Genomic DNA, 25,333 nt, shown 5'->3' on the forward strand with positions numbered 1-25,333 from the left:
GTATAACAGTGTAAATTTGCTGTCCCCTCAAAATAACTCAACACACAGCCATTAATGTCTAAACCGCTGGCCACAAAAGTGAGTAAACCCTAAGTGAAACTGTCCAAATTGGACCCAAAGTGTCAATATCTTGTGTGGCCACCATTATTTTCCAGCACGGCCTTAACCCTCTTTGGCATGGAGTTCACCAGAGCTTCACAGGTTGCCACTGGAGTCCTCTTCCACTCCTCCATGACGACATCACGGAGCATATATATATATATATATATATATATATATATAGATTTTATTTTCAAGCACTTTCTAAAGCAACATGTTTTTTTTGTAATTGACAAAATTATTGGTATATTACATTATATTTTTATCATATTTAAGTTTGAAATAGTTTTGTATTTGTAATCTAATTGTAATTGTATTCTTGTAGTATGAACAGCTATTTCTGTTTATCCCTGTGGTTGTTTGATTCTTTCTTTTTTTCCCCCTTTAATGCGGTGTCTTGTGCCCAGGGCTGTATTTTCTACCCAGTCTGAAAGTAAAGCTTTTCATCCTTTCTTTATCATAGATGAGCCCACTCGGTCTCTCAGTGGTCTCATTTTGAAGAACAACGTTAAGGCCCATTACCAGAACTTCCCAAACGGCGTGTCTGACTTCATCAAAAATGAGTGTCTGCAGAACATTGGAGACTCCTCACCGCTCATTAGAGCCACAGTGGGTGAGTATGGACCGACAAAGCATTTTCTGTGTGACTCTGAGCTCCCAGCTTTTGCCATCATGACAAACAATATTATGCCTTTGGGGGCTGTGTCTGGCTTTGTGTTGTTGCTTTCAATGTAAGATCATTTATTGACTCTTATGTCCGAGAATACACAGTGTGCCTAAATTAGCCTTCTGTGATTGTGATTAGACTGTTATGAGGAATGCAGTGCTGTGTTTCTATGGTTACCTAGCATCGACAGCGTAAAATATCATTCCTCCTCTTTTTGTTTATTTGGTTTAAAAAATGTAGTTTTTTTTGTAGTCTTTTATGAGTATTTTCCCACACAGTGATTAATGTAGTGAAAAACTGAGTATAATTTGTCCACATATTATAATGTTTTGTTATCAGATTTGCATAACAGCTTGGTTTTTGTGTAGATGTTTGCTTCTGGCAGTTGGTTATGTGAACTGCAGTATAGGCTGGTCTGAATGGTGCATTATTGTGCATATGTTTGTGTTCCTCAGGTATTCTGATCACAACTATAGCCTCTAAAGGGGAGTTACAGAACTGGCCGGAGCTTCTACCTAAACTTTGTTTACTTCTGGACTCAGAGGACTATAATACTTGTGAAGTAAGACACACAAACACACACTTTGTGATGGCCTTTCTCTCCTCTCTCATGTTTCTTCTCTTCAATCTCACGTAATCTCATGTTTCTCTCTCTCTTTGTCCTTCTAAGTGGAGCTGTAAGTTGATGGATGTTGCTGACTCATTGTCTAAAACTGTAGTGTAGTTCAAGGCATCCTCATCTAAAGCCTCAGCATTATAATTGAGGTTTGCTGATCTATGTGTATTACAACATACCTTCACAGGGAGGTTTCTCTGCTTGGCTTCGTGATGTAAAATTAATTTACGTCATCAGGGCGTGCTCATCAAACTCTTCTGCAGGGTTCTATATATCTATCGTTGATTTATTTGTTTTCTTATTGCTCTGGATGTTTGGTTTTAACGTTTTGTTGAAAAAAATCATACCTTTTGTAATATCTTAATTCAGATGATCGTATAATCAACAAAGTTTTGGTTTGTAAAGTATATAAATGCTGCTCTTTTTTAACTTTCTATTCATCAAAGAATTCTGAAAATTGTATCAATGTTTTCACAAAACTATTTAGCAGCACCAACTGTTTTTAAAATTGATAATAAGATTGATTGATTTTTTATTTTATTATTTTTTTAAAATCTGATTATCAGAATGATTTCTGAAGGATCATGTGACACTGAAAACTGGTGTTATCTGTCACTATTGGTATTGGTGCATTTATGCCATGTCAGAATTACTGTAACTGAGCTTGCTATAAAGTAATTACAAGTTCTGTGAGCACATGAATGCTTTATACAAGTTACAGCTCTCTGATTTGCTGTGAGTTGTCCTCTTAATTAGGTAATAATATTGATAATTCTGACATAGTGTAAATAATTTAATAATAATTAAAAAAATGTTTTTATGCATTTAGCAGACGCTTTTATCTAAAGCGACTTACAGTGCATTCAGGCTATACATTTTTACCAGTATGTGTAAATGTGAATGCATCATATGTCCTATATTTAGCACTGATAGAATCCTGTATTGAACAGATTGGTGCATTTATGCCATGTCAGAATTACTGTAACTGAGCTTGCTATAAAGTAATTACAAGTTCTGTGAGCACATGAATGCTTTATACAAGTTACAGCTCTCTGATTTGCTGTGAGTTGTCCTCTTAATTAGGTAATAATATTGATAATTCTGACATAGTGTAAATAATTTAATAATAATTAAAAAAATGTTTTTATGCATTTAGCAGACGCTTTTATCTAAAGCGACTTACAGTGCATTCAGGCTATACATTTTTTACCAGTATGTGTAAATGTGAATGCATCATATGTCCTATATTTAGCACTGATAGAATCCTGTATTGAACATGCAGAAGCTGCGAATGGAACGCTATGGTGACCGGAAGTAAGCTGTTACACCGCCATAGCTGAGAACATAAAAATCACTTAGCAACCGCAAACAAGATGGCATAGCGCGGCATTCAGTCATTTATTGAGTTTTATGAGGAGAATGTTTAGGCAATACTTCCATTGCTCGCTTCACAACATCTCTAGCAGTGGTGTATAAAGTACCTGAAAGCCATACTCAAGTAAAAGTATAGATATCTTACCAGAAAATGACTTTGGTAGAAGTTGAAGTCACCGTTTAGAATATTACTTGAGTAAAAGTCTTAAAGTATGTGATATTTATTGTACTTAAGCACGAAAAGTATTTTTTAAATCTTAAACCTACTTAAGTATTGAAAGTAAAAGTACAAGTAAATGCAAAATGGAAAAGAAGCGAATAAATATAAATAAAAAATGTTCATACACTGCTTGAGTACCAAGATTGTGTTCAGTTTGAACTCTTTCTTCCATTTTGTATTTTTTGGTAAGAATAAGAAGCACTTCATCCGGTATTTAGTGTCTTTCATTCCAACATAAGAAAACATTTCTGGAATCTGCATCTGAAATAGCAATAAGATGTATTTACACAGTTTATGTATCTCAAAGGGGACATGAATGCATTTAAACTGCAGTTACAGATGCATAAATAGGCCTAATGTTTTGTTTTTAACATAAAACGTTGAATACTGATATTTGAAATAATTTAAAACATGAACAAAATAGTCGAAATGTGAAATTAAAACCGCCAGTAGGTGGCAGCAAATGACTGTTATTGAGTGAGTCATTGAGATTCAACCAATTCATTCAAACGGCTGATTCTTTCAGAAACAAAGCATTTGACTGTGTTAATGAGTGAATCACTGAATCATTTATTCAACCGATTTGTTCAAAAAGCTGATTCATTCAATAAGTAAACACCATCCATTGCTCAGAGACGCAAAACAGTGCTGTGATCTTTGTTTGGAACTATTTTCGTTGGCAAAACTGAGCAAAAACAAGCAATGTGTAAAATGTAAGTCACTTATTGCTTTACTGAACTTGTATAAAATGATTATTAAATGTGTTCATGCTGATATTTGCAGAAAAACGGTAGGCTACTCTTTGTGTGATATAGATTAAGTTAACTATATTAAATTATATAAACATAAAAAAAGCATACAGAAGCATTTTTTGCCGTCTACAATTTAGAATGCCTTGAATTTTGAGTTTTAATAGACTAATAAATCTTGTGCGTGCACTCTCTGTGATATACTTGATAATGTCAGATCGCACATCATTACAACATCACTTACCATATTATCGCAGACGATGCTGTATCACACACCCCAGACTCGACTTGAGAGGAAAATGAATCATCCGCGGTTGTGCGCGCACTTGTTTGCTCATGAGCAAAGGAGTTTTTAGGAGTCTAACTTGCAAGCGCCAGACCACTGATTCGTCAAACCTGCTTTCCTGCAGTCCGTGTTCTTCTGACTTCTGACTATTTTTGTAGTAAGTAACGAATATGCTTTGGGGAAATGTATCGAAGTAAAAGTATACATTTTAATTAGGAAATGTAGTGGACTAAAAGTAAAAGTTGGCTGAAATATAAAAACTCAAGTAAAGTACAGATACTCCCAAAAAAATGCTTAAGTACTGTAACGAAGTATTATTACTTCGTTACAATACACCACTGATCTCTAGTCTCAGTGCTACCTGAGTTGTTACTAACAGCAGACATATCTTTGTACAAACGGAATAATCATTAAAATTAGCTTAATTTTAAAACATATCAACACAGATTAAATAAAAGACTAATGGTAGAATCACATACTGATGCAATTACAATGCTGTGTACCATGAAACGTAACATTTACTTGCCTTATCTGTCACATTGTAACGACTACGGCAAATCAGCCGTTCTCCCGTAATAGTTAAAGTCGTGCATGTGCAATACAACATCAGAATGCCATTGCCGTTCCATCAGTGGCTGTTGCTTAAAGTCTCTATTATAAGGGGAAGGAGAAGGATCACTCGTTGATAAATGAATAGGAGAATAATTAAGGCTCAGTATGGTCACCGTCTGCCTTAGTAGTTAATTTACTCTAGAATGTGCATTAACTGTATATATCAGAAAATTACATTATTTTATGTGTTACTTAGGCTAAAGAAGAAAAGTGTATGATGCCACTGTTGTAAAATTGTATTGCTTATTTGAAATATGTTATTGGTATAATTTAGTAAACACTTTTGGTTATTTAAATCTTTATCTCTTTATTACATATACTTTGTTCAAGTAGATGTGCTTGTGTGCCTCTTACCGACATAGAAAATACATGCTTAGAAGCATTACCAATACTGAACTGACTAAGCTTGAAAGAACTTGGAACAAGGTCATGAGTTTAATTCCAAAGACACATAAGTGGTAACATAAGCAGCAGACAGCCTAGCTCTTTGTGGGTGTGTGGGTGTAAAAAGGAGAAAGCATCCATCCACTGCTGTGATCCTCTGGTTTGGTTGTGGCATGCCATGTGGGTCCTCATATTGCTATATGAAGTCTAAAGCAGTTGAGAGACATTTCCAGAATGTCGGCGATGACTTTATTTAGCTTGGGCATGAAGTGGTTTTGCTTTCTGTAATGGGTTTAATGTACAGGGATGACGTTTGTTATCTTGTTTATGGCTAAGATGCTCCTGACCTTTAAATCATAGTTTATTGGCTGAAAGTGGCCACAGCCCTCACTGGCCGTTATATGAGCAAACTGATGCGGAAATGCATATGAAGGTGAACTGGATGATGAAATCCGTGTATCATTCGATCATTCGTTTTTTGATTTAATATTGAAAGTAGAAAAATTAGAAAATGGCTTCATTTTCAGCAACTTTACAGTTAATCCGTACAACTGCAGCAGTGGAGGACTATTATTCTGCTGCATGATACTGCAGAAGAACTGATGATGGCACGGTTTGATCTTCGGCTGACCAATCAGCAGAAAGGGGCGTTTAATTCCCGCCCACATGTAGAAATCGAATATTCAAGCTGTTTATTCATTTTCCCACCCATGAACGAAAAACTCAAATTTAAGCTGAATTCTCCTTTTTCGTTTTCCGTTTTCTAATTTTTCTACTTTCAATATTAAATAAAAAAAACGAATGATCGAATGATACACGGATTTGATGACATCACTGAAAAATAACTCTTTGTTATTGTCTTCTTGCATTATTGACAAACTATTTTCCTGTTTAACACTGTAAAGCTGCTTTAACACAATCAGTATTGTATAAAGCGCTATACTGTATAAATAAATGTGACTTGACTTGGCTAGTAATTACTAAGGCGCCAAAGGCCATTTATTGTTTGTTGTGAATATTTAATGATATCCAAGACAATGTCTTTGTATATGTATATAGTAGGACTGTCAAATTGGCTGAAAAATTAAATTCGAATTTTGTACTTAAATATTGTCAAAATTCGAATTATATTCAAATTTAAAATGCATAATTTCAGTTAGGGTGAAGAAAAGCGTTTGGCTTCTCTTCTGAGGCCACAAGAGGAAAATATTACTAATGCACGTTTATTCAAAGCATAAGATAACATGACTATCTGTGAAAAAAAGTGCATAATGTTTAAAATGATGTTTATAAACCAATTATAATTAATTAAGTTGCTTAAAGGGGGTGGTTGATTGCAATTTCACTTTTTAATGTTAGTTAGTGTGTAATGTTGCTTTTTGATCATAAACAATATCTGCAAAGTTACGAAACTGAAAGTTCAATGCAAATGGAGATATAAAAATTTAATTTTAAAATTCTGGCGGTTTAATGCCTACAAAAACGACTGGTAAGGGACTACAATGAGTTACTTCCCGGGTCCGTTACGTCAAGAACCCAGAGTTTTACATAAACCCCGCCTCCGGGAACACGCAGCAAAGGGGGCGAGGCCATGCTGCCCTGCTTTAGAGAAGAGGAAGAGAAAACTACAGGTGCACGTAAAAATCTATTCATATATGAATCGCGATTCTGTCTTCTAACGATTCTAATGGATTCACAAGTTTCAAAATCAATGTTCTAAAGCAGCGGTTCTTAATACTGTTCCTGGCCTCGCCCTGCTCTGCACACACTCTGCATCTCTCTCTCATTCAGATCATCAGCTCAGTGAATACACTTATTTTCACATACTATAGTTATGAGATGCATTATACATGGACGCGTGTGCGGTTGCCGAACTGTATTAAAGCATTAATCAGAATAAAACTGTATATTAAAAGCTAACCGAAGCAGTAGCATTTACAAATAACAGCGTATCTAAAAGTATGAGACAACAACAAACAAAAATCTTAGGCCTACCATTAAAAGCCGTGCTTGCACAGGTTCTGCATGATCCTCTTCAATAATGTCCTCTGCGTCTCAATCGGGCTCAAATTGATAAGCAATATAGACGACGTCATTGTTTACAATACAACCGGAGCACATGCCGCTATGTTGAGGGGCGGGACGTTTAGCCAATCACAACACACTGGGCCAGCTAATCAATCAGAGCCCATCGTGTATTTCTGAGGGAGGGGCTTCATAAAAGCAGGAAATGATCAGTGCGTTCAGAGGAGAAGGGACACAGAGGTGTGGAATAAAGGTAAATTATGTGAAAAATAATGTGTTTTTTTTTAACAAACGAAGCATTAACACATGTTAGACTGCACCCCATAAACACAATCAAGCCTTTCAAGTGAACCACCCCTTTAAACAACTATAAACAAAACCGCATCATGTATGTATGCATAGTTTAATACAAAGGGCGGAAAGCCAATCATACATTTTTCATTTAAAAACATGAGATGCAGTGGGATGGGGGAAAAACCCACCATAGAGTCTCGAGACATGTTTTTTTCAAAGTTAAACTTGCATTAATTTTACATGGCTTTTAAACATGCTACTCCTTTGTGCAAGTGCGAGTGCAACGGTGATGGATGTCCTAGAAAATGCGTGAAATATGTTTTCTGTGTGAACGGCTTGGTTTCAGTTTTGACGTAAACAAGATCTTCTCCGCATTGATGTTCTCTTTTCCCACAATATTTGTAATTAACAACTCGGAAGCACTGCATCTAGTGGCTTCAACTGGATAAGCTATGAAAATCATTCAAATGCAATGACACTTACATCGTCATCGCATTTTGTGTGCCCCTGATAAGGCTTCCTGACGCACACCGTTTTTGCATTCGAATGTGGATTTTTATTGTGAATTCGACGAATATTCGAAATTCGAATTTCTTTTTACAGCCCTAGTATATAGATACATACATACTGCATATAAATATATATAGATGTAAAGACTTGGTGTTTTGACCTTGAGGGACTGGTGGCTTCCTCTGTTGTTTTCTCTAAGCTCTCTAGCTCAAAATATGCCATCTCCAACCAAGTGGAAGCTGACAGTGGAGACAGTTGCCATAGCGACAGCCGAGCCAGACAGCTCGTTGCCACGGCACCATTTATGCTCGTGACCTGATTAGATTCCTTACAGGTGGAATGTCTATGAGATCAGGAGGATGCTTGATGTTGTTGGGTGGGTCCCTCTGCTGAAAGGTCTGGCTTTGGTATTGTTCTACATCAGATTCGTTTTTGAGTGTTGCAGTTAAACATTACATTTTGCATGGCACCTAGCTTTTTCTGCTACAGAAGAAGTGATATCGCCAACTATAGGGCACTGAGAGTACTAGGCCTATATCTTGTGCATTTTGTCCTTACTCACCCAAACTTGTTAATAAGGCTACTTTACGTAATTGTGAGTTCCTTAGCAAGTAGTTGTGAATCACAGGTGTGAGATGAGGACATGACTGCAGCCAGCAATGGACCGAAACAGCACATCCAGTTTTGAATTTTACTTAACATTATTTTATTTATCCGTTATACTGAAGAGACCTTTTTGAAGGATATTGTGTTTTTTTTTTTTTTTTGGTTTTAGAAAATAAACGTGATTGAAAATCAGATACTCTAAGACTTTTACTCAAGTTGTTTTGGAATTGGTAACTTGTAATGGAGTAATTTTTGCTGTAAGGTATCTGTACTTTTACTCAAGTATGGTTTTCAGGTACTCTTTACACCTCTCATTTCCTAACTGGTACTTTATCCTTTGTGCTCTATATAGTTAATGTATACAGTGTATTGTTAATAATAATACTGTAATAGTAATAGTACTAGTAGTTTCCATATTATTGTCTGTGTATTATGTAATGAGCCTACGAACCTGTTAAGTATGCACATAGCCAGACCTGTAGTGTCTTCTGAACACAGACTACTTACCGAGAACCCACGTTACTTCCATGAAGATTTCAGTTACTTATTACCCTAAACATTTATTTCCTGTTTCTGTTAAGGTGTGGTTTAAATGTCAAGTTGCATCCTTGTACATTGATGTCAGAGTTGACATTTTTTATTTATTTTTTTACCCATTACTGTACAGTTACTTAAATATTATCATGTAATTTCTGCTCCCTCTACAGAATTTCTCATGTTCTGCTTTACATTTTCGCTTAAATTAACCTACAGCTGTTTTTGGCTGTCTGCATTGTATTAAATCTGCATGTCACCTACAATGTACACTCCATGAGTCAGCTGTGAGCTTGAGGCAACAGCAAAAGTATTCTACTTTATTTTCAGCAGCACTGACTGCACTTCAAGCCAAAAATAGAAATGGAGTGTCTGTCAACTGAAGGCCTCAGTGTTACTGTGTGACAGTGACGACTGGTTAGGTCAGTTTGATTGATTTTGATGGAAGTGTTCTAGATCAAAGATTTGAGGTTGTTCAGTGAGAAGGGGAAATAGGTATGATTTGTCTGTTCATTCCTGCTGTGTTTGTCTTTTCAGGGGGCTTTTGGAGCCCTGCAAAAGATCTGTGAGGACTCTGCTGAGATCCTGGACAGTGACATGCTGGACCGCCCACTCAACGTGATGATCCCCAAGTTCCTGCAGTTCTTCAAGCACAATAGCCCCAAAATCAGGTAAGATAAGCCTGTGTTCCCTAATGGAGCACAAATGTTTGAAACTGCGAGGAGTAGCGATCGACCGATATATCGGCCGATATTTGGCATTTTTCAAATATCGGCATCGGCCGATAAGTTTTTCTGTTTGGCCTATGCGTTCGAGGCACGCTCATATTCTCCCTCTTGATCGCCGTCGTCGTTAACAGTTCTGTCTAATACGGATAGAAGTCTGTCTAATAATCCGATAGAACTGTTAAACAAAGGAATTAAAATGTATACAAAAAGTATTATAACGATTGCTTTTATATTATTAGTAATAGAAAGGCAAACATTATAATACTTTATTGTTTGCCGTCAGCATTCAGCAAATGCGCATTTACATAATTTAAACAAATCTTTGAATGGCTTATGAAATTTTAATTTCACAAACCTTGCAAACTTAGTCGAATCCAGTTGTGAGATCTTGTGAAGCGTGCATGTGACCTGCATGATCGCGTGTTCTCTGCGTGACTTTCGGTCCGTGCTAATGCTTTAACAATAAATTCGTGATTTCAAATTATGCTGCACTTTATGCATTTGCCCACTGTCATATTCATATCATTTTCACTGTGTGCTGTATGTAAAATGAGTGTTACCTTGGATTTATTTGAAAAAATATGATTCCCAATGCACACAAACTTCCCAGAATACTGAGTGCTCTGTTGGTTACAGTTTACTTCCTTTTTAATTATATTTTTATAAAATATTTATTTATTTGTGGAAAATACTTTGTCATCTAAAGTATAAGTATGTTTATTTTACAATTTTATTTTATTATCCATTTTCAAATGATTTAACATTTCTTAAATATTAATTAAAATAAATACAATTATATCTGCCATCTGCCATTTATTTTAATTTTAATTGTTTAATTAATACATTTAGACAGGGATTGTCATGATACCAGATTTTCTTTTTGTGCGCTTTACCTTTTTTTTGGCCAATGAATCACACTGAAAAAATTCAAGTGTAGGGAGGTGGAGAGAGAGTTAGTAACCATAACTACGCAAAAGTGTTCAAAAAGAACTCACTATTGATCAGACTGGACAGGGGCATCGGACAGGGGGTAATAGTGGAACACAATGAGCGTGATTTTGCAATCGCAACCCCCCCTCTTGTTTTCGTCAGTTATCGCTTCTTTTCCAACGTTATTTTGTGTGGCAGTAGTAGATGCACACTGCGTCGTCGTCTTTTTCCATTTTAGGATGAGTGGCAACCAGCATTAAGATGCAATAACACCAGCTACTGTGTTTACCTGCCAATCAGATCCATCCATCCAGTTACTAGTGCAAGACTATTTACAATATTATTTTATGTGTAGTAACATTATGCCGATATTAAATTTTTAAAATATCATTGTTATCTTCAATACCAGTCACACTAATTTAAACTACTACTTGCTGTACAGTTGTTCAGGCTTGTTTGATATATGTACTGTGCTTGTTGTCTGTTGTAGGTCTCATGCCATTGCCTGTGTCAACCAGTTTATCATCAGCAGAACACAGGCCCTGATGCTGCACATAGATCCTTTCATTGAGGTACCACCTACAAAATGAGCCACCTTAATAGGACGTTCACCCAAAAATGATAATTCCGTTATGATTTACTTACCCTATTATTCCAGATCCCAGAATTGTGATGCCAGTTTTGAGGAAGTTGTCATTGTTTAGTTCTAAGAAATGAACATATTTTTATATGTATGTGTGTGTCTTTGTGGCACAGAACCTGTTTGCACTGGCAGGTGACGAGGAGCCCGAAGTGAGGAAGAATGTGTGCAGAGCTTTAGTCATGCTTTTGGAAGTCAGATTAGACCGTCTCCTTCCTCACATGCACAACATCATCGAGGTTAGATCACACCTTCTTCAACCCCTCATTAAAACCTAATGTAACTAAACTCTATTACATGATTGCTGAAAGTGACATTGACCTTGAATTATCTACTGTCTTGTATAACTAAATGTTTTTTCATTTAAATGTTTTTATAAATTTGGTCAGAAAATCACACAGAGGCAAAGTGAAGGAACAGCAGCCTCTTGTGGACTTTCTTTAACTAGTTTGGTAAAAGTAGAATCAATGAGCCTTATTCATGAAACGCAAAATTAAAAATTAATTTCTGTGTAGTTCGTACATAAAAGCGTTATGGTACATTCTGTGTATTTTTTTTTTGTTGGTAAAAATTACTTTTTGAACAGTTTACACACAAATATGCTCTGTTCATGTTTCATGAATAAGGCCCAATGTGTTTATACTCACAAATCCTTTTTCTGTTTTTCAGTACATGTTGCAGAGGACACAAGATCAGGATGAAAATGTCACTCTGGAGGCCTGTGAATTCTGGCTCACACTCGCTGAGCAGCCTGTGTGTAAGGAGGTTCTGTGTGGACACCTGCCCAAGTGAGCATGCACAAACACACAGTGTCCTTTTGATAAAACAAAAAAAACCAACAACTCATGTGGATGCGTTCAATTATAATACAGTTCTGCAACAGGGCAAAGCTGCTTATTTGATGTAAATTATCATGATCAGTCATCAGAGTTTTTTCTTTTTTGTCACAGATTGATACCAGTTCTTGTGAATGGAATGAAATACTCTGAGATTGACATAATCCTGTTGAAGGTCAGTTTCACTCTCTGGTTCTAAAGCTTCTTTTTTGAGTATCAACTAATCGACACTTTTTCATATGCCATCCTAAACATAAAACATAAAAGAGTAAAACACCTGTGATTTGCCATTGAGTTCATACACACAGGAAACATGTGATTTGGTTACGATGCTCAGCCGCATTTGAAAAAAAAAAAAAACCGCATTGCCAATTTGTTTACATTTGTCATATTCAAATTAATAGCATTTTATTTTCCACATCTTAGCCTGTCTTTTAGAAACTGAGTTATAAAGTACATATTCAGCTAAATAAATACAGAAAGCATTTTATCAAGAATACATTGGTATCTTATATTTATTTTAAAAGCATGTAATTACATATTAGTGCTTTTAAAAAGATGGCCGATTGTAAGCTTGTCAAAAAAAAATGTTTTTTTAAATAAATAAAGATTAAGAATAATTGATTTCCAGGGTGACGTTGAGGAGGACGAAGCAATCCCAGACAACGAGCAGGACATTCGGCCAAGGTTCCATCGCTCACGCACTGTGGCCCAACAACACGAGGGGGGAGACTCCATTGAGGAAGAGGACGATGATGAAGATGATCTGGATGATGATGAAACCATCTCAGATTGGAACTTGAGTAAGAAACAGTGCACTTTAAAAAGGACACAGACTCAGCCAAGTCCTGGTCTTCTTAAAATGGACGTACATTGAGACATTGCTTTTGTCTGCATTATTTTTTCTGGTGTGTGTAGGGAAATGTTCTGCAGCTGCACTAGATGTCCTGGCGAATGTTTTCAGAGATGATTTGCTGTTGCATATTCTTCCTTTACTGAAAGAACTACTGTTCCATCCAGAGTGGCTTATTAAAGAGTCGGGCATACTTGTACTGGGAGCCATTGCTGAAGGTATTCCAAAATTTTCTATTCATTCTATAATTCACTCATTGCATAAGCATTAGAATTTAAAAAGGGAAACATGGACATACCTACACTATGTTCAGAAGTTTGCAGTCGGTAAGATTTTTCTTCTTAGTGTCTTATGTTTACCAAGGCTGGATTTTCTGTTGATCATAAATACATAGATACAGTCATATTTTAAAATGATTTCAATTGAAAATAAATGTTTTCTATTTGAATATATTTTAAAATGTCATTTATTTCTCTGATAGAAAAGTATAAAACAGTTGTGCCGATTAATCTATTTGTGAAAACCGTGATAAAAAAAAAAAAGATCGGGATTCTTTGAAAAGTTCATAAGAACAGTATTTATTTGAAGTCAAAATCTTTGGTAACAACGTTATAAATGCCTTTACTGTCATGTTTAATTCATTAGTGCATCTTTGCTGAATAAAATAATTAATTTCCTTCAAAATACAACTATATCTTAAAGGAACCGGTTAACAATTTAGTTTACAGTGTTTGTGTTACACATGTTACTGTATTCTATAGTTAATTATTTTCTATAGTCTACTGTAATTTTCAAAGCAGTTTCAAAAAATAACGAGACACCAAGTTTTGGTTAATTATTAAATGAATGAATAAGGTGTGACCTTAATCTCTCGCTTTTTTTTAAATGATTATTTTTGAAGACAAGTATTTTCTTTATTTGCTTTAGGCTGTATGCAGGGGATGATCCCTTACTTGCCAGAGTTGATTCCTCATCTGGTACAGTGTCTGTCTGATAAGAAGGCACTGGTTCGATCCATCACTTGCTGGACTCTGAGCCGCTACGCACACTGGGTTGTTAGCCAGCCCTCCGACATCTACCTCAAACCGCTCATGACTGAACTACTCAAACGGATACTTGACAGCAACAAGCGTGTCCAAGAGGCCGCCTGCAGGTGAGCATGCATCGCAGTATTGTGTTGCTTGAAGCATGCATGTCATCTTGTTTACCTGAGGTGTCTTTTTAGCTTTCCTTCAACTCTTTTAATCTCTGACTCTCAATTTTCCTCCCACAGTGCCTTTGCTACCCTTGAAGAGGAGGCTTGCACTGAGCTGGTGCCGTACCTTGCTTTTATTTTGGATACGTTGGTCTTTGCTTTCAGTAAATACCAGCACAAGAACCTTCTCATCCTCTATGACGCTATTGGGACATTGGCTGACTCTGTGGGCCACCATCTCAACAAACCAGTAATTGCACAATCAAATACACAGAAATACTTTGTGTATCAGGCACATATTCCATAGAGTAGAGATAGAATGTTACATGCAAACACAATTGCCATGTTGCCTAGTGCTTTTGCAGCAGCATTCTAAATTATATTAAACCTCATGGAATCTCACAATGTTTACCGTAAAGATAAAAAATAGCTCTCTCTCTCACACACACAAATATTTGATAAAGTATTTAATTTTAATTACAATTACCTATTTGTAATTGTTTAAAGTATTTGCAAAATAAATAGAATAACATAATTCAAATTCTAAATCCTACATTTCTCTTTGTCTGCCATGTTGGATTTTTAGTTTTTGTTTGTTTTTTGTTTTGTTTTTTTAGTAACAGACTGTACATGTCTAATAAACACATGCAGGGCCATAGCTGGGGTTTGCGGGGCCCCGGTACAGGTTGTATCCGCGGGCCCTGTTTGAAAATAGCACAAATAAATAAAGTTCAGGCACAGAAACCAAATAATCAAATGTAAAATAGCATTGCATAGTCTTCACTGTATAAATTAAATATAATAATTAATTTATAATTAATAATAATTATGAAAATAATGTTTTTTCTTGTATTAACATAAGGACACTGACAGCAGCTAATAAATTAGGTGCGATCACTTTAAGATACAATGCATGGATCCAATATAATGACACACGTCCGATTAGTTTCTCAACTGTTTACGTTCACTTTAGACATAACCATGAGTTTTTCGAGGATACTCGCCAAGATTGGTATTTCAACATAATTTTGCATGTATTTGCCCATTCAAGCACAAGAAAACAATACTCAATTCGGAGTTCACGGCTCAATTCGGAGTTCAGCCATTAAAAATGGCTAGGTGTATTTGTTCGTTCATGCTCAAGAAGATGTGAAAGAGAACTCAATTCGGTGTTTGCAGCTCTCTGTGTGCGCACTGAACACAGCACGGAAGTACTCAGTTGAGTTCTTTCGTGTCTTCTTGTGCTTGAATGCTTTAAAATCTCTTAAATGTTTAAATTGGCAAGGCTTAAAAACACGTGCAAATGATAAGCTTTCGTGACGATGTGCAGCAGTGGCCCGTAAACTGTCCTGAGAACCTTTCATGCTGACTCGGGCAGTCGGTAGAAATATCAGATTTTTCATTACACTATTATCGTGGCCACAAAAAGTGGTTAACCAGAAAAATGAAAAATGGCACTTAATGTCTTAAAGGTTGCCAACCCCTGTTTAATAATATTCTATACAGTGATAAATGCTATGTCGATTAGCAATACCTTATAAATACTTTACCTTGTATATTAAAATAAGATGGCTTGAAAACAAGACAAACCACATACTGTTGCAATCCTGTGTTGACTGTCTTCATGTTTAATCAGATAAAACATTTCTTCTGCATTTTACTCATCTACAGCAATAGCTGGATGCCTACAGGGATTTCCTGGAACGTCATAAGTTCTATTACTCCTATGAATCTTGCTTGTGGACTTTCTGTGCGAGGGCGCCCTCCGGCGTCGAGTATGAATGAAACAAATGACATGTGAGAGTTAGAGTTAATTAATGGCGCTGGCACTGGGTTATTATGTGTCATATTGTCCTATGTGTATTATTAATTTTTAAATATGGCCAATACCGGCATATTGCGACACCCCTAATTAACACGATGGCGATATTTTGCGACACCCCTAGACCTTTCTCCCCACTAGCGACAGCCCTCAACACATGTATGACTACTGTATGTGTGTGCTCTGTGTGCAGGAATATATTCAGATGCTGATGCCTCCATTGATTCAAAAATGGAACCAGCTAAAAGATGAAGATAAAGATCTCTTTCCCTTACTGGAGGTAGTTATCTAACACTTAATTTATATAAACTACTGTTCAAAAATTTGGGGTCAGTAAGAATGTATTTAATTTAATTTCTTTGAAGGAAATTAATACTTTAAGCCAGCAAGGACTCTTTAAATCATTCAAAAGTGACAGTAAATACATTTATAATGTTTCAAAACATTCTATTTCAAATAAATGCTTTCTATTCATCAAAGAATTCTGAAAAAATGTATCCACTTTCAAATACAAACTTACTGAAAAAAAATCTTGCTGAACCCAAACTTTTGAACAATATGTATGTGTGCACAAATAAACAATTTGGAAAAACCAGCAGAGAAAAGCTATTTCAGCAGAAGTCACAGGAAATATTAGTATTGTTCTGAATCCAGCATTTTGATGCATGTACCTGATTATGACTCTATGTTGATTCCTCTTTCAGTGTCTCTCATCTGTGGCCACTGCCCTGCAGAGCGGCTTCCTGCCATACTGTGAACCTGTCTACCAGCGCTGTGTCAACCTGGTCCAGAAAACACTCGCCCAGGCTGTGGTGAGAAGCCACACAAATACACACAAACCCCCTCATCTCTCGGTAATACTGTCAGCTTAAAAAACTACTAGAGTGTGGAAAAGGTTGCAAAATAAGAAATGCACATAATTTAGAATCAAAACAAGGATTGCTTTAATCCATCATAGTGAATATCACTTGATCTCTTTCTCTGTCTCACAGCTCCACCAGAGTCAGCCTGAGTTTCATGAAGCGCCTGATAAAGATTTCATGATTGTGGCTCTGGATCTGCTCAGCGGATTAGCGGAGGGTCTTGGAGGGAACATTGAACAGCTAGTTGCCCGTAGCAACATTCTCACTCTCATGTACCAGTGCATGCAGGTAACTATAGAGCATAGCAAGACATTGTAGCACTGAGGCATGGTATGTTTAACCTAATATATTTTATTTAATATACTTAATACATTTTATTTTAATATATTTTAAAATGTAAAGTATTCCTTTGATGGCAAACTGAATTTTCAGCAGTCATTACTCCAGTCTTCAGTGTCACATGATCCTTCAGAAATCACTCTAAATTTGCTGCTCAAGAAACATTTATTATTATAATCATTGTTGAAAACACTTTGGATCTAAACCATTGTATGTTTGTGTCAACATGAGTGCCACTACTCATGTGTACTAGCGGCAGCGGTTTGCCACTTTATATAGGTAACGACTGAGGTATAGAAAACAACTTCATCTCTGTATAATGTATTTGTCTCTCTGAATTTACCATCTAATCTTTACATAGTAAGAATGTATTTAATTTAATTTCTTTGAAGGAAATTAATACTTTAAGCCAGCAAGGACTCTTTAAATCATTCAAAAGTGACAGTAAATACATTTATAATGTTTCAAAACATTCTATTTCAAATAAATGCTTTCTATTCATCAAAGAATTCTGAAAAAATGTATCCACTTTCAAATACAAACTTACTGAAAAAAAATCTTGCTGAACCCAAACTTTTGAACAATATGTATGTGTGCACAAATAAACAATTTGGAAAAACCAGCAGAGAAAAGCTATTTCAGCAGAAGTCACAGGAAATATTAGTATTGTTCTGAATCCAGCATTTTGATGCATGTACCTGATTATGACTCTATGTTGATTCCTCTTTCAGTGTCTCTCATCTGTGGCCACTGCCCTGCAGAGCGGCTTCCTGCCATACTGTGAACCTGTCTACCAGCGCTGTGTCAACCTGGTCCAGAAAACACTCGCCCAGGCTGTGGTGAGAAGCCACACAAATACACACAAACCCCCTCATCTCTCGGTAATACTGTCAGCTTAAAAAACTACTAGAGTGTGGAAAAGGTTGCAAAATAAGAAATGCACATAATTTAGAATCAAAACAAGGATTGCTTTAATCCATCATAGTGAATATCACTTGATCTCTTTCTCTGTCTCACAGCTCCACCAGAGTCAGCCTGAGTTTCATGAAGCGCCTGATAAAGATTTCATGATTGTGGCTCTGGATCTGCTCAGCGGATTAGCGGAGGGTCTTGGAGGGAACATTGAACAGCTAGTTGCCCGTAGCAACATTCTCACTCTCATGTACCAGTGCATGCAGGTAACTATAGAGCATAGCAAGACATTGTAGCACTGAGGCATGGTATGTTTAACCTAATATATTTTATTTAATATACTTAATACATTTTATTTTAATATATTTTAAAATGTAAAGTATTCCTTTGATGGCAAACTGAATTTTCAGCAGTCATTACTCCAGTCTTCAGTGTCACATGATCCTTCAGAAATCACTCTAAATTTGCTGCTCAAGAAACATTTATTATTATAATCATTGTTGAAAACACTTTGGATCTAAACCATTGTATGTTTGTGTCAACATGAGTGCCACAGTGTGTACTAGCGGCAGCGGTTTGCCACTTTATATAGGTAACGACTGAGGTATAGAAAACAACTTCATCTCTGTATAATGTATTTGTCTCTCTGAATTTACCATCTAATCTTTACATACACAGAATGACATTTGCATTTGCCTGCTGCAGATGAATTGCAAGAGATGCAAATAATGCAAACTCCACAAACTATTTGTGTGGACGTGCAGGTATGAGAAATCTAATGTGACAATGGTAATCTTTTGATGGTTGTATTTTCTCAGGATAAAATGCCAGAGGTTCGGCAGAGTTCTTTTGCTCTGTTAGGAGATCTGACCAAAGCCTGCTTCCAGCATGTCAAACCTTGCATTGGTATGGAGTTATTATTTACTGACTGACACTTTCTCAGTTTGATCCATCTCTGTTTACCTTCAGGCACTTAAACTTTGATTTGTTTGTGCTAATCTCTCCTTTCTAGCTAACTTCATGCCTATCTTAGGCTCAAACCTGAACCCAGAATTGATATCAGTCTGCAACAATGCAACATGGGCCATTGGAGAAATATCCATTCAAATGGGTGAGAGTTTCATCATCATCTTCGGTTATTAATTTCTCTAATTTCATCATACCTTCAAGGTTAACATGCTAGTTCTCTCTGCTCAGGTTCTGAGATGCAGCCGTATGTCCCGGTGGTTTTACAGCAGCTTGTGGAGATCATAAACAGACCCAACACACCCAAGACACTACTGGAGAATACAGGTACCATCTGAGGGGTACTAGACCAGGCTGACCCCTCATAAGAGGTTTCCACCCTCTCCTTTTCCCAAACTCTCCTAGTCCCCATTCCGCAGTGCTTATTAATCTCCATTCAAACTCCAGGAAGTGAACCTTACAAGGTTTGATAAAGGTTTTAGGATACTTGATGTGAAAATCTCTACCAGTGCACAGTATTCTGGGTAACAGTGTAGTGAATAAGAATAGGAGCAATTTTTTCTATATACAAAGTCAGCTGAGTTCCCTCAGCATATCCTGTCTTCAAATATGAATAGAACAGACCTTGTAACAGTCCAGCCATGGTACTGACTGAAGTGGATTAATAGAACAGTGAGTTCCATGTTAGCGAGTAGATCACCGTAATGAGGTTACAAGCATCAGTCAGTGAGATATTACAAACAAACAATGACGAATGTAAACCAACCTTGAGAGGAGTTTTAAGACCTGCTGTCTTTGATTTGAACATTTTTACTTGAAGATTTGAACCTTAAATAGTATTTTTTTTCCATTTATTTCAGAGAAATCTCAGATCTAAATCTGTTTTGTGGTGTTTAGATGAATTTATAGCACCTGTACCTCGCAAATAATTTCCCAGTTACACTCCACTCTGATTGGACTGCTCGAATTATATACAAAGTCAGCTGAGTTCCCTCAGCATATCCTGTCTTCAAATATGAATAGAACAGACCTTGTAACAGTCCAGCCATGGTACTGACTGAAGTGGATTAATAGAACAGTGAGTTCCATGTTAGCGAGTAGATCACCGTAATGAGGTTACAAGCATCAGTCAGTGAGATATTACAAACAAACAATGACGAATGTAAACCAACCTTGAGAGGAGTTTTAAGACCTGCTGTCTTTGATTTGAACATTTTTACTTGAAGATTTGAACCTTAAATAGTATTTTTTTCCATTTATTTCAGAGAAATCTCAGATCTAAATCTGTTTTGTGGTGTTTAGATGAATTTATAGCACCTGTACCTCGCAAATAATTTCCCAGTTACACTCCACTCTGATTGGACTGCTCGAAATGAAGCTCTAGACTGAGCCGTAATGGCTGCTGAGATTGATGTTTATTTTTCTTAAATGAGGGTGAAGACACTCCCACAGAAACAAGGGTACTTGTAGATGTGTTCCTGTTTGTCGATTTATTTCTGTTGTTTTAGTTTCTTTTATTTTTCAATGTGAATGCATATCTGCCAATAGATGTTGAATGTTGTTTAGTTAAGGACGGCTAATGTTTGATGCAGGATTGCTGATATCTTGATTATTCATGTTGCAAAGACTTTTACAAAGTCCTTTTAAAAATTAGAAGCAAGCGTGTGGCATAGGCAAATCCATACTGATCATTTTTAGACAGTTTTAAGTGCGAGTCTATTAACACACTACTGTTCAAAAGATTGGGTTGAGTACGATTTTTTTTTTAAAGAAAGAAATTAATACTTTTATTCAGCAAGAATGTATTCAATTGATCAAAAGTAACAGTAAAGACTTTTTTCTATCTTTTAAACTTAAGAATGTAAAAATGTATCACGTTTCCACAAAAATATTAAGCACCAAAACGGTTTTCAACATTGACCAAATCAGCATAAGGATCATGTGACACTGAAGACTGGAGTAATGGCTGCTGAAAATTCAGCTTTGCCATCACAGGAATAAATTACAGTATAAAATGGAAAACGGTCTTTTTAATTTCTAATAATATTTAACAATATTACAGTTTTTTTTTACTGTATTTTTGATCAAATAAAGCACAAGAGACTTCTTTCAAAAACATTGAAATATCTTACAGACCCCAAACATTTGAATGGTAGTGTATTTCTTCTTTATGCTGCAGGTTTTACATCAATGTGACAATGTTGAGTTTGTTCAATTTGTGAGTATTTGATCATCGATTTAATTACTAATTAAAATAATAATGGTGAACAGTGCTTAACTGTGTTTCAGATTCTTTGAATCAGCCCATCCTGCACTGAACTGCGTTCTCTAATGAGCCAATCATCTGCTTTCTGCATGTCTCATTGGACTGTTCATAAATGCCTGTCTTTAATGAGAATGTTGCATAGTTTTGTGTCTCTTAAACTTAGGTCTCCTTCCTCTGTGCCTCTTAAGATCCCGGTGGAATCTAGTCCTCTCCATGTAGTTCGCTTGGCGTAATATGCATTTCTTAAAGAAACAAAAGAGACAGAAAGAAAGACAAGACTTTTCTGTTCTACTGAAGAAATTTTTGTGAGTTTAAGGGAGAAAATCTTAGAAAACAAGATTGTTTTCTGTAGTCTTCACTCTGTAATACAGGGATTTGGGGGAAAAGCACCACATAAAAATCACATACAGATGTTACATGAATTTGGCAGACACTTGAAACAAAACATGAAAGTTTCTCTGTAACTCTGAGCTGTAGAGAAGCCGTGTTTTCTAAGACTCCTCCCTTAAACGAGATCTATGTTTTCTTAGTGTCATATTTTACATTTGACCCTGTAGTCTGGGGCTGTGAAGAGCACTAGTGAAATCTTGTGTTTATTCTCATACACAGATTCTGTTGAGTTCTGTTTCTGAGTTGTCTGTTTGTTTGTTTGTTTGTTTGTTTCTTTTTGTTTTTTCCTCCCCCCTCATTCGCTCATGTCTTGGTTGGCGTTTGGTGCTGTATAACCGTGATTGCGTTACCTTAGCAATAACAATTGGTCGTCTTGGTTACGTTTGTCCTCAAGAGGTGGCACCCATGCTACAGCAGTTTATAAGACCCTGGTGTGTATTATTCAATCTTTTATTTCATTCATTCCCTCTTTCTGTCTATCTTCTGGCTTTTCTCCCTACGCTTCTCTCTCTTTCTTTCTCTCACTCGCTCAATCTCTCTCCAAACCTTGTCCCAGTGTTCTTGAAAAGGCTCCTGCTTTTCTTCACGCCTTGTGCTAGTATAGAAACGGCCAGGATTTTGTAAATGCAGCATAAATTTCACCAGCATTATATTTATATTTTCTTGTGAAAGCGACTGAGCAAGAAGACATGGTAGGAGGCCTATTCAAGACATTTGAGGGAAGGTGTCCTTATCTTTCTCTCTACCTTTCTCTCTGTTCTGTATGATTCAGTCTAAATCATTGCCAACCATGTGACTAACCCTGTCCCTCTAGGTCTTGTCGTTTAATTTGCCTCAGTAGCACCTTCATGTATTCTCAATTGATTTATTTCAGTTTTCACTTCTGTTTTCGTCTTTTATTGTCGCTATCTAACTACTAATTGAGTGCATGGGGTAATATCAAATGCTTGCTGGTTTTAGGAAACGGAAGTGCTAGTTAAATGGATAAAAAGAAGAGAAATGGAAAAGCTTCTTTAAAAAGCATTTCTCCAACAACAAAAAAACAGTGACACGAAGATATGTGTAAACTCTGTAGGAAAGTGCCTGGAGACAAGCTCTGAAAGCTTCTAAAAAAAACAGGTTTTGTTTATTTTCTGGACTGTATCATTTAGGGGTGGGTGTAACGTAAATCTCAACTGGGCGCAAAGTGTAAGTCCTATGCATGGGGTGATGTAGGGTATAGCTCGACTGCATGAAAGTGTGCAGACCGTGTTTTGTGTGCCAGCTATGCACAGCAGTAGACGGTAAATATTTAAAGACGGTAAATGCTAAAAACGTACCATATTTTAGAGGCTCCGTCTAAAAGGTAACACAGCGTAACTGTAGAAATGTAACTCCTCTCATGTCATTGATAGTGAAAGGGTTTTCATCTTTGCAAATGCTTTAGTCGGCAGTGATGCAAAGATAAAGGAATAAAAATCTGAATAACTGCATAACTTTATTTTTAGTTAGCATGCGCAAAGCGAGAGGGAAGACTCCATATTAACGTAGTGAAGATGTTTGAATGGTTCAAACAAAGTGCTCTATCACTCTGTACGAGGCTTTAATGTTCCCGAGTCTCACTTTCTGATTTCCAGCGTGGCTTGACATGGATCCAAACTAGTGAACCCTAAACGCACATATTGTTCACATTTGAGACATACATCAGCGATTTCTTTTTGCTTAGTTTGCTCAGAGCATGAATTTGAAGATGCTTGTGATATCTTTTTTTTTTCAATCTGGATGTCATTTGTTTGATTTTGTGCATGTTGGTGGCCCATTGAGCAATCTGTTTTTTTTAGCACCCCTCATACAGACTAGTTTTAATAATGCATTTTTTCCACACATACACAATATGTGACGTGTTTTCCATCCACGTATTGCTTTTGTGACTTGTTTTATTTCGTTTCGTTTCCTCCTGCATGAATGTCCCATGTTGTGTTGTGTATATTCCTGGACAGTTCAGTGCTCGTGGAGGCAGTATTTGTGTCCCTCATGTGAATAGTAGCAAGCCTTAAAATGCCTGAATGTATCCCAGAGTGTGAGGATTTAGGTATTAAAAACTTTGCGTTTCAAAGTTGCTATCTCAGACAGACAAGACTGATGTTCATACTCATCTGGAAGCCAGTGAAATGGTTCTTTCAAGTGTAAGTTATGGATTCAAACCGAAGCAGCTGAGAGGTCAAACCTTCAAGGCTGTAAGAAGATTTAGAAATCTGAACACCACGGGATACTGTCAGGTGTTTGTGAGTCTGTTGTGAAGGTGTATTTCTGCAAAGTGTTTTTAGTTTCTTCAGTTTGTCTGTCACATTCCAGCTGTTTTGCATTTGTAACCAATAAGAAAGCTCGGAGATTGTTCTGACTAAAAAAAATGAAAAGAACAAACAAAGAAACAAGATGTAGGCAGATATTATGAATGTTAAGTGTGTCGTCTTACACTTATGAATGCTGCTATGTGTTGTAATTTTCTACTTGAATATATTATGTTGTAGAGACCTCAGGAGGTATGTTTACCTTTTATTTTTTTTCTTTGCTGTGTGTTTTTTAAAAGTTTTATTTTTATGAATGCCTTTCCTCACTGTTCAGGCTCCCATGTTTCATAATAATAATAATGATAATAATAATAGAGCAATTCACTGTAATCCATTCAGCTGCTAGTGAATATCCTTTCTAACGGGCATATTTTTGTCATTGTCTCCTCGTAAAAGAATGTAAAACGTTTGTTTTGTTTTTTATTAGAGGAGATATCCGTTAATGGACACTTAAATAGGATACTTCATGTGGGGATAAAATGGAAGTAACTGGCCCTTATGTATGTGAACATTCGTTATTTATGAAATATGCAGTAAATACTGTACCACCTTGAAGTTTTCCGGGGGTGGGGGTATAAATATGGCCACGAGACTTGGAGTAATGAATCTAATGGTTTTACTTTTTTAATTGTTTTGTCGTCTTTTCTTTTTGTGAAGTACAAAATGTAAAAATCTAAATGTTGTGTCCCCACCCCAGACTGCACCTGTATAGGTCTATGTGTGGAAATCAAGAAAATGTTATAATGAAGTCAAATTTTGCTCTAAAGCTCCCTTTTCTGGTCCGAGAGCAATTTAATTTAATTTATAGTGATTTTTCCACTTTTATTTTATAATCTGATTTTGAAGAAAGATTCAAATATAGAAAGTAATCATTTTTAGGGGCCACCAAATATTTTGGATCATGCAAAGAATATATATTGTACTGTAGAAATTTTGTAATGATATTTGTATGACATTGTTATGGACGTGAGTTTGTTTCACTGCTTGGATCTGTGCATTGATAAGAATAAACACTTTTCAAAAATCACTGATTACATTATTTGTCTAATGAATTTCAAAGGTATTAAATATGAAGGTATATTGACAACTTTGGAAATACAGTCTGATTCGAATTTTGTGCAAGTTTTTATTTTTTTTATGTTAAGTGCAAAGTAATTTCAAATGATGCATTTGGATTATCTTTAAGATCAAATATGTACCTGCTACACAATTTATATATATATATATGTATATATATATATATATATATATATATGTATATATATATATATATATATATATATATAT

General features: G+C 36.2%; 1 protein-coding gene and 1 long non-coding RNA gene across 5 annotated transcripts in view; one reads left to right on the top strand and one right to left on the bottom strand.

Moving 5' to 3' along the window:
- LOC107596175 (transportin-1-like) overlaps positions 1-22,728 on the top strand; it is a 26,949-nt gene extending 4,221 nt beyond the window's left edge. For 2 of the 4 annotated variants that reach the window (XM_016286849.1, XM_016286848.1), the window contains 18 exons: positions 563-712; positions 1,222-1,328; positions 9,514-9,647; positions 11,125-11,206; positions 11,391-11,513; positions 11,944-12,062; positions 12,225-12,285; positions 12,742-12,913; positions 13,029-13,181; positions 13,891-14,116; positions 14,237-14,408; positions 16,174-16,260; positions 16,685-16,834; positions 16,973-17,131; positions 18,913-19,000; positions 19,107-19,205; positions 19,292-19,387; positions 22,072-22,728. In XM_016286849.1, coding sequence (XP_016142335.1) covers positions 563-712; positions 1,222-1,328; positions 9,514-9,647; positions 11,125-11,206; positions 11,391-11,513; positions 11,944-12,062; positions 12,225-12,285; positions 12,742-12,913; positions 13,029-13,181; positions 13,891-14,116; positions 14,237-14,408; positions 16,174-16,260; positions 16,685-16,834; positions 16,973-17,131; positions 18,913-19,000; positions 19,107-19,205; positions 19,292-19,387; positions 22,072-22,340 — 2,447 coding nt within the window. In that variant the 3' untranslated portion in view covers positions 22,341-22,728. Of the gene's footprint in view, positions 1-562; positions 713-1,221; positions 1,329-9,513; positions 9,648-11,124; positions 11,207-11,390; positions 11,514-11,943; positions 12,063-12,224; positions 12,286-12,741; positions 12,914-13,028; positions 13,182-13,890; positions 14,117-14,236; positions 14,409-16,173; positions 16,261-16,684; positions 16,835-16,972; positions 17,132-18,912; positions 19,001-19,106; positions 19,206-19,291; positions 20,011-22,071 lie in introns of those variants that run through there. The other 2 variants (XM_016286850.1, XM_016286851.1) reach the window with 2 other exon arrangements.
- Positions 5,841-25,067, bottom strand: LOC107596178 (uncharacterized). The gene is made up of 3 exons (XR_001610338.1): positions 24,121-25,067; positions 14,789-14,792; positions 5,841-5,852 (listed from the first exon to the last, which is right to left on the bottom strand). It is a non-coding gene; the product is annotated as an uncharacterized lncRNA (long non-coding RNA).
- Positions 25,068-25,333: the final 266 nt, after the last annotated feature.

The sequence above is a fragment of the Sinocyclocheilus grahami genome, unplaced genomic scaffold (assembly GCF_001515645.1).
Source record: "Sinocyclocheilus grahami isolate Dianchi unplaced genomic scaffold, SAMN03320097.WGS_v1.1 scaffold215.1, whole genome shotgun sequence".
Lineage (NCBI taxonomy): Eukaryota > Metazoa > Chordata > Actinopteri > Cypriniformes > Cyprinidae > Sinocyclocheilus > Sinocyclocheilus grahami.